This window comes from Crinia signifera, chromosome 5, assembly GCF_055691185.1.
Source record: "Crinia signifera chromosome 5, ASM5569118v1, whole genome shotgun sequence".
NCBI lineage: Eukaryota > Metazoa > Chordata > Amphibia > Anura > Myobatrachidae > Crinia > Crinia signifera.
Window position 1 is genome coordinate 178,674,296 of NC_139221.1, and position 16,735 is coordinate 178,691,030.

At 42.5% G+C, this 16,735-nt stretch overlaps 1 protein-coding gene across 1 annotated transcript; it reads left to right on the top strand.

Annotated features, from left to right (window-relative positions):
- The first annotated feature begins 11,969 nt into the window (after positions 1-11,969).
- Positions 11,970-15,425, top strand: LOC146079601 (prefoldin subunit 4-like). Its single transcript, XM_083186312.1, has 2 exons — positions 11,970-12,364; positions 15,270-15,425. The coding sequence occupies exons 1-2, from the start codon at positions 12,215-12,217 to the stop codon at positions 15,399-15,401; spliced, it is 282 nt and encodes a 93-aa protein (XP_083042438.1). The 5' UTR covers positions 11,970-12,214; the 3' UTR covers positions 15,402-15,425.
- Positions 15,426-16,735: the final 1,310 nt, after the last annotated feature.

A 16,735-nucleotide genomic window follows, 5' to 3' on the forward strand; every position in this document is an offset into this window, starting at 1 on the left:
ACTTTTTAGAGTGTCTATCGCCTCTCTTTCTGTTTTACTCAAATTGTGTTTAAGGGTGGGTAAATTGTCTTTAAGTACTTTGAATTCATTGGTAACTATTTTTTGAAAGGACTCAATAAAGCATCCTTTTACGTGTTGAGGGTTGAATACCGAGGTTTTTTTTTAAAGGATTGATAATGGGATTGGTGTCAATGGGTTCCTTAGTAGCAAAAAAGTGATTTTACGGATAAATTTGTTTACATCCAAATATAGGTCCAAAAAATGTATTGAATTACTCGGGGTATATTTAAGTCCTTTCTGTAATATTAATGTCTCCCCTTCAGTGAGAACATGATCACTTAGATTGTATATTTTGGTTATCCTATCCTCAGAGTTCTCAGTATCAGTGTTAGGGTGCTTTAAGGTCCTTTTGTTCCTATTTCTCTTACGTGAACCTCCTTTTTGACCTCTTTCAGTTTTTTTCTTTTTAGGACAATGGACAGAAATAGATGGTGTGGGACCTAATTCATCCTCCACGTTTTGCGGTTCCTGTCTAAAAAATCCGACCTGTTCGCCTGATGATCTAATGAATTGTACGTATTGAATGAAGAGAAGCGGTCAACCCAATAAGAGGGATTAGTTTTCTTTTGTTCCCTATTTCAGTAGTTTTGCTCAGGATTAACAGGGTCATTCTTCCTACTTCCCCAGCTTCTAAAATTATTTCTATATGGTACCTTCTTCCAGGTTCTAGGATTTGGGTTAGGTTGTCTAGGGGTTCTTTGTGGTAGTAGTGTCTTAGGTAAATTAGTTCTAAGAGCTTCACTATACAGAGGTCTATTCAGTGGTGGAGGGTGATTCTGATATCTTTTTTCATTATAATTAGTATTTTTAGGGGTAGATCCCCCAGGATTGGGTCGGTGGCGTGTCACTGGTGGCCCTGGACCGGGTCTCCCAGAGGCAGTACCATCCTTTTCTCCCTCTCCTGTGTTCCTATCGCGTTGAAACTTTTTTTGTTTCCTACACATTGTCTCTCTCATACTTTTGAAGTTTTAATTTGACATTATTCTCAAGCTGTTTAAATTCTGTTTGGTTCTTGAACGGATCCATTAAAGATTCCAATTTTTTTATATCAATTTCAACCTCCTCCATCTCTAACTTTCTCTGCTGAATGATAAGCTCCATTAATGAGATGGAGCATGTATTAAGAATTCCATCCCATCTTCTAGTGAAATTCTCTGATGGGTTATGAAAGGTAGCTTTCTTTAAAATCTGAAGTCCTTTAGGTACTAATTGTACAGATAAGTACTTTTCTAAGGTGGTAACCTCCCACCAGAGGTGACTCTCTTTTAATAAAGTTTTTTTCTAATCTGGACATAACATTATCCAACATGTCATCCAAAATCTCAATGTCTTCAATTCTATCTAATGAAAATACAGTGTTGATATGTTGGTGACGTGCATTCCGGTGAACAAACATAATAGCAGCCTAGAACACAATTTGTTTTCTGCACGGGGGGACCCATAAAGATACCGTTATATATTTATAACACACCACTATTTAGTGAGTTTGGGTACGATTTTCCCCATTGAGTGCTCTTTTTTTCCCCAACAAAAGAAAAGCATCTCCAACTTGACATCACCTTATACTTGTTTTATTTTATTATTTCTCACTAGCTGACCCGCCCGGCGTTGCCCGGGAAAACCTTGGGGTTTCTTTATTTCCAAAATTGCTGAAAAATGTCATCTTACAGTATGCTGTGACAAAGACCTAAGATTGTAATTTGTTATAGATTCCACCATAATGTTAGAATGTGTTTGCATTGATACTCAATGATGGCAATGAAATCAGGTGTGGTGTTGTTGTTTGAAACACAATGCTCCTGAGTTGAAAACTTGTATGTGTTGATGAATTCCACATCCACTCCTGAGATTTAGCACCCACATCCACATCCACTCCTGAGATTTAGCACCTACCTTCTGAGGGTCAGAAATCGGTACAAAATCAGAAAGGGACATGTCCACACCTCAATTTCTATACTTTCAATGGTACAGTTTCTAGGGTGTGTAATTACAGGCGCTGAGTGCGTGGGGTCCGGGGTGGGCGTTACTTACCGCGCCATAATTAATTAAAAATTCACTGCTCCCTGCCACTCACCGAACCTGCCTGCAGCAGTCTCTGAGGTCTGGGGATCTGTAAAGCACATGCACCGAGCATCTCTACCAAACAGTGGGGCAGCCCCTGAGTGTGGGAGCAGGTCCGCGGGCCTGGCCAAATGATGTCATGACGCGATGCACACTATCCGCACCACTGTAATGCACCACTGGGAATGGGTGCAATGGGCAAAATTCTTCCCTACACCCACCGGGCCAATCCACTGATCCAGCCATCACAATCATCAATGGATGCATTGATAAGGTTTGGAGTTTAAGAAGTTGAAGAATAAGACTGAGAAAAAGAATTGCCATGTTACAAAGTGTACAATTTACTCAATAAATCGTGAAAAAAATGTAAGTGTACATAGAAGTACAATCAAGAAATGAAAGTAGGATTAAAAAATAAGTTCTGATTCAAACTGATAATTGTTTGGATGGGTTGGGTTGTGAAACAAATCTATAGGTGAGGGTATGGATATTGTGGGCATAATCGGTGTTTGTTACACCTACAGGGGGCCCTCAATTGATGGGATTTTCACTACAGTGTCACGGTCACAGTGTCACCATAGGGGGATTCCCAATTGGGGTCCAGGTGGTCTTTTGGGACCCTTTACAATCCTGTAGGTCTTTTCTCCTTGAGCTTACAGTCTCCCTTAATGATAGTCAATCACTGAGGGAGACTAGGCTCCAGGAGAAGAGACCAACGGGATTGTAAAGGGGTCCCTAAAAGACCACCTGAACCCCAATTGGAAATCCCCCTACGGTGACACTGTAGTGAGAATTTCTCATCAACTGGGGACCCCCTGTAGGTGTACCAAACACCAATTATGCCCACAATCTCCATACCCCCTCCACCTATAGATTTGTTTCGCAACCCACTACCATCCAAATAATTATCAGTTTGAATCCGAATTAATTTTTTAATCCTACTTTCATTTCTTGATTGTACTGTACTTCTATGTATACATATTTTTTTCATGATTTATTGAGTAAATTGTACACACGTGACAAATCTTCATCTCAGTCTTATTCTTCAACTTCTTACACTCATAACATTCAAACAAATGCATGCAGCGCTCATGCCCATCGACCAAACATTATCTATGAACCAAAAGAGTCTGAGAAACCCTTAAGGCAGAGCTGTGCCTGATATCCAACTGACTAACAGGGTGAGTGCAGTGTACCCACTTTGTATTGATCAATGGGTGCATTGGCCAGGACAAAGATTTCTCAGTGCAACTGGCCCGGGAGCGCAGTGACAGGCTGGAGGACTGGAGAGACGGATATGGGGAACAAAGTAGAAACGGTACATTAGGTACAGTTTTTATTTGCCGGTACAGACGGTTAAATAAACGGCAAATTATTTTTTATGTGTTCTGTGTGCTTGTGTGTGTTGTACTGTTTTTGTGTGTGTGTTGTAGTGTATGTGGTTGTGTGTGTTGTATTGTATGTATCTGTCCAATGCGTAAGTGTGTGAGGTGTGCTACGTGTATACAGTATGTGTTTGTTGTGTCTTTGTGTATCTGTGCAATGTTTAAGTGTGTGTCGTACTGTTTTTTGGGTGTGTGTGGTGAATGTGTGTGTGTGTTGTGCTGTTAGAGGTATGTTATGTGTGTGTGTTGTGTGTATCTGCCCTATGTGTAAGTGCGTAAGGTGTGCTATGTATAAATCTCTGTGTGTGTAGTGTGCTGTGTGTATCTGTGCAATGTTTAAGTGTGTGTTTTGTGTATTGTACTGTTTTTGGGTGTGTGTTGTAGTGAATGTGGGTGTGTGTTGTACTGTGAGTGTTGTGTGTATCTGCCGAATGTGTAAGTTTGTGATCTGTGCTACGTATATATGTGTGTGTAGTGTGCTTTGCGTATCCTGGCAATGTTTAAGTGTGTGTGTTCTGTGTGTTTGTGTTGTACTGTTTTTGGGTGTGTGTTGTAGTGTGTATGGATTTGTATTGTACTGCATGTGGTGTGTTGTGTGTGTGTGTGTATCTGTCCAATGTGTAAGTGTGTGAGGTGCTCTACGTATAAATGTGTGTGTTGTGTGCTATGTGTGCGTATGTGGTGTACTGTGTGTGTGTGCGTGTACAATGTGTATGTGTGTGTGTTGTGTGGTCTATGTATATCCTCAATTATTTCCTAATTGTTAAAAGCCTTCACCATAATGTTAGAATGTGTCATTCATACTCAATGACAGCAATGAAATCAGGTGTGGAGTTGTTCCTTTGCAAACGGTTTCCCAGATCATCGATCTTTTCCCCAGAACATCAATGAAGGTAAATTACAACTTGGTGTTTTTTAAATTTCTAAGTGAAATTTCCCAAAAACGGCTTCGAGGTGCACACCACCGGGTCCAGAGGTATCTTGTTGCTGAATTTGGTGTCTCTGAGTGCCTCGGTGTGTCCGCAATGCGCCGGACACGCACACACGCACACAGATTCTTCAACTTATTATATAGACTAGCTGACCCGCCCGGCTTTGCCCGGGAAACCTTTGGGGTTTCTTTATTTCCAAAATTGCTGAAAAATGTCATCTTACAATATGCTGTGCCAAAGACCTAAGATTGTAATTTGTTATAGATTCCACCATAATGTTAGAATGTGTTTGCATTGATACTCAATGACGGCAATGAAATCAGGTGTGGTGTTGTTGTTTGAAACACAACGCTCCTGAGTTGATAACTTGTATGTGTTGATCAATTCCACATCCACTCCTGAGATTTAGCACCTACTGCATACCCTCCAACATGACCCATTCCATTAGGTACAAAATGCTCTGTTCCTGGACTTCCCTGCCAGTGGCAGTTACAGATGTGAGCCTGCAGCACAGTCCAATATTCAAAGAGGGGGGGGGTCACATCAACCATCAGTGATGTTTGGGATGGCACCACTGTAATGCCCCACTGGGAATGGGTGCAATGGGCCACATTCTTCCCTACACCCGCCGAGCCAATCCACTGATCCAGCCATCACAATCATCAATGGGTTTGAGTGGAAGAAGTTGAAGAATAAGACTGAGAAAAAGAATTGCCATGTTACAAAGTGTACAATTTACTCAATAAATCGTGAAAAAAATTTAAGTGTACATAGAAGTACAATCAAGAAATGAAAGTAGGATTAAAAAATAAGTTCTGATTCAAACTGATAATTGTTTGGATGGGGTGGGTTGTGAAACAAATCTATAGGTGGGGGTATGGATATTGTGGGCATAATTGGTGTTTGTTACACCTACATGGGGCCCTCAATTGATGGGATTTTCACTACAGTGTCACGGTCACATTGTCACCATAGGGGGATTCCCAATTGGGGTCCAGGTGGTCTTTTAGGGACCCTTTACAATCCTGTACGTCTCTTCTCCTTGAGCTTACGGTCTCCCTTAATGATAGTCAATTACTGAGGGAGACCATAGACTCCAGGAGAAGAGACCAACGGAATTGTAAAGGGGTCCCTAAAAGACCACCTGAACCCCAATTGGAAATCCCCCTACGGTGACACTGTAGTGAAAATTTCTCAACATCTGGGTACCCCCTGTAGGTGTACCAAACACCAATTATGCCCACAATATCCATACCCCCTCTACCTATAGATTTGTTTCGCAACCCACTGCCATCCAAACAATTATCAGTTTGAATCATAATTTATTTTTTAATCCTACTTTCATTTCTTGATTGTTTTTCTATGTACACATATTTTTTTCACGATTTATTGAGTAAATTGTACACTATAACATGACAAATCTTCATCTCAGTCTTATTCTTCAACTTCTTACACTCATAACATTCAAACAAATGCATGCAGCGCTCATGCCCATCGACCAAACATTATCTATGAACCAAAAGAGTCTGGGAAACCCTTAAGGCAGAGCAGTGCCTGATATCCAACTGACTAACAGGGTGAGTGCAGTGTACCCACTTTGTATTGATCAATGGGTACATTGGCCAGGACAAAGATTTCTCAGTGCAACTGGAGGACTGGAGAGACGGATATGGGGAACAAAGTAGAAATGGTACATTAGGTACAGTTTTTATTTGCCGGTACAGACTGTTATATAAACGGCAAATGATTTTTTATGTATTCTGTGTGTTTGTGTGTGTTGTACTGTTTTTGTGTGTGTGTTGTAATGTATGCGGTTTGTGTGTTATATTGTATGTATCTGTCCAATGTGTAAGTGTGTGAGGTGTGCTATGTATATACAGTATATGTGTGTTGTGTCTTTGTGTATCTGTGCAAAGTTTAAATGTGTGTTTTGTGTGTGTTGTACTGTTTTTTGGGTGTGTGTGGTGAATGTGGGTGTGTGTTGTGCTGTTAGAGGTATGTTATGTGTGTGTATCTGTGCAATGTTTAAGCGTGTGTTCTGTGTATTGTACTGTTTTTGGGTGTGTGTTGTAGTGAATGTTGGTGTGTGCTGTACTGTGAGTTGTGTGTTATGTGTGTGTGTGTGTTGTGTTGTGTGTATATCTGCCGAATGTGTAAGTATGTGAGGTGCGCTACGTATATATGTGTGTGTAGTGTGCTGTGCATATCCTGGCAATGTTTAAGTGTGTGTGTTCTCAGTGGATGCTTGGTTTGGGGCGCCCCCCCCCCCCCCGCCTCCCCCCCTCCCCCCCCACCCCCGCCGTTAATGGGGGGGCGCCTCCCCCCACCCCGGCCGCCGGTGCCACCCCACCCCCCCCATCGCCGAAGGCGTACCCGTCTGCGCGTCCCGGCTCCCCTCCTGGCTTCAATTAATAATTCTATGCAGACGGACCACGATAAAATGGCCGCCGCCATACCGCAAACAGTTTCAGAGAACTGTCTGCTTTATGGGGCGGCCATTTTATCGTGGTCCGTCTCCATAGAATTGATTGAAGCCAGGAGTTGTGTGTTTGTTGTACTGTTTTTGGGTGTGTGTTGTAGTGTGTATGGATTTGTATTGTACTGCATGCGGTGTGTTTCCAGCGATTTCAGCCCCTATCTCCCCCGTGTGTACACAGCTTAAGTGTGTGAGGTGCTCTACGTATAAATGTGTGTGTTGTGTGCTATGTGTGCGTATGTGGTGTACTGTGTGTGTGTGTGTGTGTGCGTGTACAATGTGTACGTGTGTGTGTGTGTTATGTGTGGTCTATGTATATCCTCAATTATTTCCTAATTATTTAAAGCCTTCACCATAATGTTAGAATGTGTCTGTCATACTCAATGACAGCAATGAAATCAGGTGTGGAGTTGTTCCTTCGTCCACGGTTTCCCAGATCGTCGATCTTTTCCCCAGATCATCAATGAAGGAAAATTAAAACTTGGTGTTTTTTAAAATTCTAAGTGAAATTTCTCAAAAACGGCTTCGAGGTGCACACCACCAGGTCCAGAGGTATATTGTTGCCAAATTTGGTGTCTCTGAGTGCCACGGTGTGTCCGCAATGCGACGGACACGCACACACGCACACAGACTCTTCAACTTATTATATAGACTAGCTGACCCGCCCGGCGTTGCCCGGGAAAACCTTGGGGTTTCTTTATTTCCAAAATTGCTGAAAAATGTCATCTTACAGTATGCTGTGACAAAGACCTAAGATTGTAATTTGTTATAGATTCCACCATAATGTTAGAATGTGTTTGCATTGATACTCAATGATGGCAATGAAATCAGGTGTGGTGTTGTTGTTTGAAACACCACACTCCTGAGTTGAAAACTTGTATGTGTTGATGAATTCCACATCCACTCCTGAGATTTAGCACCTACTGTATGACATATCCTCCAACATCTGAGGGTCAGAAATCGGTACAAAATCAGAAAGGGACATGTCCACACCTCAATTTCTATACTTTCAATGGTACAGTTTCTAGGGTGTGTAATTACCGGCGCTGAGTGCGTGGGGTCCGGGGTGGGCGTTACTTACCGCGCCATAATTAATTAAAAATTCACTGCTCCCTGCCACTGCCACTCCCCTCACCGAACCTGTATGCAGCAGTCTCTGAGGTCTGGGGATCTATAAAGCACATGCACCGAGCATCTCTACCAAACAGTGGAGCAGCCCCTGAGTGTGGGAGCATGTCCTCGGGCCTGGCCACATGATGTCATGACGCGACGCACATTATCCGCACCACTGTAATGCACCACTGGGAATGGGTGCAATGGGCCAAATTCTTCCCTACACCCGCCGGACAAATCCACTGATCCAGCCATCACAATCATCAATGGATGCATTGATAAGGTTTGGAGTTTAAGAAGTTGAAGAATAAGACTGAAAAAAAGAATTGCCATGTTACAAAGTGTACAATTTACTCAATAAATCGTGAAAAAAATAAGTTCTGATTCAAACTGATAATTGTTTGGATGGGGTTGGTTGTGAAACAAATCTATAGGTGGGGGTATGGATATTGTGGGCATAATTGGTGTTTGTTACACCTACAGGGGGCCCTCAATTGATGGGATTTTCACTACAGTGTCACGGTCACAGTGTCACCATAGGGGGATTCCCAATTGGGGTCCAGGTGGTCTTTTAGGGACCCTTTACAATCCTGTAGGTCTCTTCTCCTTGAGCTTACAGTCTCCCTTAATGATAGTCAATCACTGAGGGAGACCGTAGGCTCCAGGAGAAGAGACCAACGGGATTGTAAAGGGGTCCCTAAAAGACCACCTGAACCCCAATTGGAAATCCCCCTACGGTGACACTGTAGTGAGAATTTCTCATCAACTGGGGACCCCCTGTAGGTGTACCAAACACCAATTATGCCCACAATATCCATACCCCCTCCACCTATCAGTGATCAGTTTGAATCAGAATTTATTTTTTAATCCTACTTTCATTTCTTGATTGTACTGTACTTCTATGTACACATATTTTTTTCACGATTTATTGAGTAAATTGTACACTATAACGTGACAAATCTTCATCTCAGTCTTATTCTTCAACTTCTTACACTCATAACATTCAAACAAATGCATGCAGCGCTCATGCCCATCGACCAAACATTATCTATGAACCAAAAGAGTCTGGGAAACCCTTAAGGCAGAGCAGTGCCTGATATCCAACTGACTAACAGGGTGAGTGCAGTGTACCCACTTTGTATTGATCAATGGGTGTATTGGCCAGGACAAAGATTTCTCAGTGCAACTGGCCGGGGAGCGCAGTGACGGGCTGGAGGACTGGAGAGACGGATATGGGGAACAAAGTAGAAACGGTACATTAGGTACAGTTTTTATTTGCCGGTACAGACGGTTAAATAAACGGTAAATTATTTTTTATGTGTTCTGTGTGTTTGTGTGTGTTGTACTGTTTTGTGTAACGTGACAAATCTTCATCTCAGTCTTATTCTTCAACTTCTTACACTCATAACATTCAAACAAATGCATGCAGCGCTCATGCCCATCGACCAAACATTATCTATGAACCAAAAGAGTCTGGGAAACCCTTAAGGCAGAGCAGTGCCTGATATCCAACTGACTAACAGGGTGAGTGCAGTGTACCCACTTTGTATTGATCAATGGGTGTATTGGCCAGGACAAAGATTTCTCAGTGCAACTGGCCGGGGAGCGCAGTGACAGGCTGGAGGACTGGAGAGACGGATATGGGGAAGAAAGTAGAAACGGTACATTAGGTACAGTTTTTATTTGCCGGTACAGACGGTTAAATAAACGGCAAATTATTTTTTATGTGTTCTGTGTGTTTGTGTGTGTTGTACTGTTTTTGTGTGTGTGTTGTAGTGTATGTGGTTGTGTGTGTTGTATTGTATGTATCTGTCCAATGCGTAAGTGTGTGAGGTGTGCTACGTATATACAGTATGTGTGTGTTGTGTCTTTGTGTATCTGTGCAATGTTTAAGTGTGTGTTTTGTGTGTGTCGTACTGTTTTTTGGGTGTGTGTGGTGAATGTGGGTGTGTGTTGTGCTGTTAGAGGTATGTTATGTGTGTGTGTTGTGTGTATCTGCCCTATGTGTAAGTGCATAAGGTGTGCTATGTATAAATCTGTGTGTGTGTAGTGTGCTGTGTGTATCTGTGCAATGTTTAAGTGTGTGTTTTGTGTATTGTACTGTTTTTGGGGGGGTGTTGTAGTGAATGTGGGTGTGTGTTGTACTGTGAGTGTTGTGTTGTGTGTATCTGCCGAATGTGTAAGTTTGTGATGTGTGCTACGTATATATATGTGTGTGTGTAGTGTGCTTTGCGTATCCTGGCAATGTTTAAGTGTGTGTGTTCTGTGTGTTTGTTGTACTGTTTTTGGGTGTGTGTTGTAGTGTGTATGGATTTGTATTGTACTGCATGTGGTGTGTTGTGTGTGTGTGTATCTGTCCAATGTGTAAGTGTGTGAGGTGCTCTACGTATAAATGTGTGTGTTGTGTGCTATGTGTGCGTATGTGGTGTACTGTGTGTGCGTGTACAATGTGTATGTGTGTGTGTGTGTGTGTTTTGTGGTCTATGTATATCCTCAATTATTTCCTAATTGTTTAAAGCCTTCACCATAATGTTAGTTAATGTGCAGGCATGGGTGGGCAAACCCCATTTAAGAAGGATCGCCTATACAATGCAATCTGGGTGGAATATTACCTCCCAGGATCGCATTGTAATGTGCGAGCAAATCACTGGGATTTACCTTTCTGTACTCCCTCCCTGCTATGCCCTCAGCCAGGTGGTCTGCCAACAGTGTGGCCTGTATCCCATAGGCTACAACGGGCTACCGCCATCCCAGAATGGTGGTATCCCTGGACCCGATGCTGCCCGATATTGATACATCAGGCAGCATCACCTCCCCCAAGAAACCTATGGGGAAGCTGCTACAAGTGAAGCAAGTGGAATCACAGCGGGAATCCTTCCATCTTGCATTCGGGGAATACTTAATATTTGCGGCTTTACCCTGAAAACGGGTGTTTTCGGGGTATTGACCACAAATTTTAAATGATAAATGGACCCCACTGCAACCTAATTATGTGATCTGTATCCCATAAGCAAATGCCATATTCAACAACCATGAGCAGTATCCTGGTTAATCTGACAGTATTGCATCCTCCATAGAAACCTATTGGGGGTGACAGCTGCAAGTGAAATCAGATTTGATGCTGTCCCTCCCATACATCATCAAATCAGTGGTTCCCAACCTCAATCCTCAAGTACCCCAGACAGTTTATGTTTTCCAGGTCCTCCTGCAGATCCTTTCATTCACTGACACGTTTTAAAAACATGTACTGTTGCTGGTACTTGAGGACTGAGGTTGGGAACCACTGATTTGATGATCCTAAATACTTGTACACACACTCACACATTGAACACATGTTGTGGGAGAATAAGTAGAAAATATTGGTACTGCTTTCCTAGCACGGCGCCCGTCTCATTGATTGTATGCCTTAAGTTTAAGGTACTTAAGGCATACAATCAACGCGATGGACCCGATTTTTTTTTTTTTATCTCATGGATCTTATGCATCCATTAGATAAAAAATCGTGAGCCCCCAATAACCATTGTTAACGCCACCAGCACTATCAACGCCAACCCGAAGCGTGGCGAGCACAGCGGTACGCGTCCTCAGACCCTTTCATACCCCCACTATCCACGTCGGCGTGGGGTTGATTTTATATAGTGTGGCGAGCCACCGAGCCCGAAGCGTGGCGTACGGATGCGGACTACTTTACATGTATTCCGCGTCCCCTCGCAGGGCTCGCTGCGCTCGCCACACTATATAAAATCAACTCCACGCTGATGTGGATAGTGGGGGTATGAAAAGGTCGGAGGACGCGTACCGCCGCCCCTCTCGGACTCGCTGCGCTTGCCACGCTTCGGGTTGGCGTCAATAGTGGGGTGGCGTTAACAATGGGGAGACCATTTCACCCATGAGGGGGGGTTAGCAATTAAAATTGGGGTTTTGGGGGCTTTTTACATTGATTCCAATGTAAAAATCTTGTCGATCGCGTCGGTTGCATCATCTCATGTATCTTATGCCGCACAAACACATAAGATGCATGAGATGCTTGAGATATCAGCCCCACACATACAATCTAGATCGTGGGCGCCGTGCTAGGAAAGCAGTACCAAAATATTTTTTGATAAATGGGCCCCTAGAAGTAATACAACTGGCAGCTGTATTCATCATTGACAAATGTAGTAAAATAACATTGACTTCCTTGTGAAATGTCCCCACAGAAAGAGCTTCAGAATCTGGAAGATGCCTGTGATGACATCATGATGTTAGAAGATGCCCAGCTTATTCCTTATCAAATTGGCGACGTCTTTATAAGTCATTCCCAGGAGGAAACTCAGGAGATGCTGGAAGCTGCAAAGGTTGGTATCTTGTGGAGGAAGAAGTGAACTGTTCATAGTATGCAGAAGCATTTATTCAGTGTCATTATTAATCATCAAAACACATCTAAGCGTTATGCAGTTCCTGTGTGTATGGGTTTCCTTGTGTTATATGATATTGCCCCGGCATTATGGAGTTTATCTTTCCTGGTTCATTTGTCTTCAAAGAATACTGCATTGTCCTGCTTACCTGCTGCCTGTCACATATACACTAAAGGGTCATGTTATAAATGGTAGACAATGTCTAGGTCGACACATTGACAAAAGGTCGACATGAGTTTTTCACTATTTTTGGTGTCTGTCGACATGGACACCGTATAAGTGTGTGACTTCTGCACTTTTCATGCTTCAGGCACACTATTATATTCCCACTCTATATGAAAACTATTCAAGTTCCCAACCCTGCTCTTCACTGGGGTCAGACTGAGACCCGGAGTTTTTCCAGCTTTATAAAACCGGGCATTTTCCCAGGTCGTCAGTAAAAAAAGGGTATTATTCTTTGTATTGGAAGTGTGCTTTACTGCTGACTCGTTCTCAGAGTATGCGTATCTGAATACACCTGTTTTAGTTCTAGTGATAGACCTACATATACCAGCACTGACTGATACATTTAACATGAAGGCTTATCTGAGGAAGGTGTTACCAAGGATAGAGGAAAATAAAAACTGCTCTGACATGATGGTCAATGCCAAAATTCCATTGGCTTCATTTTCCAAAGACTTTTACAATATCAACCGGTGTCTCTAAGAAAGCCATGGTCATAGAAAATACTTACTGGATTTAGGCTGTGGGATGAGGTTAGTTGCCCATGGTAATTTACAATTGCCAGTGATGCTAGCAGTCATCCAGGATTTTTTTTTTCCTGTCCTGGGCAAAAATTTGGGTTTATTGAATTAATTGAATCAGACAAAAATCATGAGAAAAAAAAAAAAACACATGCATCTCTTATTTCTCTTGAAATATTATCGGGGCTATTGGCTATGCCCCTCCTCTCACTTCCTTTCTGTTCTTATTCGCACCCTGACTATTTTTTTCTCACTTCCTAATTTTTTTTTTCAACTTCCCAATCATTCCCATACTTTCCTTATACCATCTTATAAGTTGCATCAATATACGGTAGAAGCAACACAAATGTTTATACTATTTGGAAATGTACTTTATTTTAGGGATAGCCATCGTTGCCATTGCCATCGATGGCAATTCTGCAACTGACCATCGATTAGTGCTAAACTATGCTATGGATGGCCATCGATATTTTTACATATCGATGGTCATCCATTGTGTTCGATTGATTGGTCTGTGAGGCAATCAAAACATGGGGGCTGGGCTTCGTGGGTGTCAGGGGCGGAGCTATGCTCCGTGTCCCGCCACTTTGAAAAAAAAAACGGCAAAACATCGCTTTGCTGTACCATCGATGGATGGAAATCATCTGCTTCTCCCCCACCGATGGCTAAAGTATTCGACATCGGCCATGAACCATCGATGATTTTGAATCATCGATGGCCATCCCTGCTTTATTTTCTATGCTTGTGACAGCATTGCATGCCGGCCTTGTTCTCTATTGCATTGTACACAGACTCACACTCTGTTCACCTGGAATTACCAGTTAATAACCATTCTACTAAAAGCTGAACTCCTCCTTTGCAGAATGCTTTTATGTCAGATGTGTTTTCTTTTGTTGCTCAGCAGATAAGATACTTTCCATACATTAGATAACTGTACCTACACTGCAGATCTGTTGCATCTAAGGACAGTGATAAACTGCAAATAAGCTGAACAATATATTACTATGAAGGGGAAGGCTCCATATACACTTTTATGGACACTTCACCATGATGTACTGCCAGAACCTTACATGATGCAGGGTAGAAAAACATTGCACCAAATGTAATAGGGTGGGAGAATCAGAAAAGTGAGAGATTTTGGGAGCGCTTTCCCTCTTGTTTTTAAAGCGGTAATCAATTACATGGCAAAATCCATGTGGTTTATCAGTGTAAATGATTGCTGCTTTAAAAGAAATGGGAAAACCTCTCTCAAACTCTCCCTTTCTGATTCTCACACCCTATTACATTTGGACCATTGTTTCCTATGTATGCTTCGCATAGTTTGGAGCATAAATAAGCACAATTCTGTTGATTTCTCAATTTTATTAACTCATAGGTGTGTACACACTGTACAAGCGATATATCTGTGAACGGTGGCGTCCACAGATATATCGTGTCAGATGTGCAACACAGCCGATGCCCGATTATATCTGAAGATCTAGGGGCATCCTGCTGTTTTTATGGGCGATCCACCGACTGCCCTTACAGCTGCCCGGGAGCTGCTGGTGATTGTCAGCTCAGTGGGCAAGCGCATGCAAATGTATGGAGAACACACTGCCCAATTGTTCTGCAGATTTATCTACCAGTGGTTACCCAGCTCTACACTACTGAATGGTTTATGTGACTATCTTGCTTTTTGGATGTTAACCCCTAATTGTGCTGACTAATGTCCAATCTACAAAGTTGATTGCTTCAATTTCAAATTAATTTCCATGTAACCATTGCAAAGTCTTGTGCTGTCCTATGACACCAATAATAAAGTGTAAGTTCAGTTGGTCGGATGTCTTCTGTGATTCATGGCATGGGAGCTGGGCACTGTTATACACCTGGAATGAGTAAATGTGTTTTCTTACAGTTTTTATATCACTCTGTGGGGTTTATCTAGTAAGATGGATTTCTATCGAAGATGGATTGTTGCTATGGGCAGCCAATCAGAATTTATTTATTTAGCACCTTTTAGATCTGGAAGATTATGGTATCTGATTGGCTGTCCATAGCAACATCCCATCTTAGTAAATTAAGCGGTGTGTGTTAACATTTTTTTTTCTTTCTTTCTATACCAGAAAGAATTGGAGGAAAAAATAAAATCTTTGCAGTCGAAAGTAGAATCGATACTTCGAGTTCTTGCAGATCTCAAAGTGCATCTTTACGCCAAGTTTGGAAACAATATCAACCTGGAGGCAGATGAGAGCTAAATAAAGTGTTTTTTTTTTCTTTTATTTATTCCTCTTTTATTGATCACTAGCTGACCCGCCCGGCGTTGCCCGGGAAAACCTTGGGGTTTCATTATTTCCAAAATTGCTGAAAAATGTCATCTTACAGTATGCTGTGACAAAGACCTAAGATTGTAATTTGTTATAGATTCCACAATGTTAGAATGTGTTTGCATTGATACTCAATGATGGCAATGAAATCAGGTGTGGTGTTGTTGTTTGAAACACAACGCTCCTGAGTTGAAAACTTGTATGTGTTGATGAATTCCACATCCACTCCTGAGATTTAGCACCCACATCCACATCCACTCCTGAGATTTAGCACCTGCCTTCTGAGGGTCAGAAATCGGTACAAAATCAGAAAGGGACATGTCCACACCTCAATTTCTATACTTTCAATGGTACCGTTTTTAGGGTGTGTAATTACAGGCGCTGAGTGCGTGGGGTCCGGGGTGGGCGTTACTTACCGCGCCATAATTAATTAAAAATTCACTGCTCCCTGCCACTCACCGAACCTGCCTGCAGCAATCTCTGAGGTCTGGGGATCTGTAAAGCACATGCACCGAGCATCTCTACCAAACAGTGGGGCAGCCCCTGAGTGTGGGAGCAGGTCCGCGGGCCTGGCCAAATGATGTCATGACGCGATGCACACTATCCGCACCCCTGTAATGCACCACTGGGAATGGGTGCAATGGGCAAAATTCTTCCCTACACCCACCGGGCCAATCCACTGATCCAGCCATCACAATCATCAATGGATGCATTGATAAGGTTTGGAGTTTAAGAAGTTGAAGAATAAGACTGAGAAAAAGAATTGCCATGTTACAAAGTGTACAATTCACTCAATAAATCGTGAAAAAAATGTAAGTGTACATAGAAGTACAATCAAGAAATGAAAGTAGGATTAAAAAATAAGTTCTGATTCAAACTGATAATTGTTTGGATGGGTTGGGTTGTGAAACAAATCTATAGGTGAGGGTATGGATATTGTGGGCATAATTGGTGTTTGTTACACCTACAGGGGGCCCTCAATTGATGGGATTTTCACTACAGTGTCACGGTCACAGTGTCACCATAGGGGGATTTCCAATTGGGGTCCAGGTGGTCTTTTGGGACCCTTTACAATCCTGTAGGTCTTTTCTCCTTGAGCTTACAGTCTCCCTTAATGATAGTCAATCACTGAGGGAGACTGTAGGCTCCAGGAGAAGAGACCAACGGGATTGTAAAGGGGTCCCTAAAAGACCACCTGAACCCCAATTGGAAATCCCCCTACGGTGACACTGTAGTGAGAATTTCTCATCAACTGGGGACCCCCT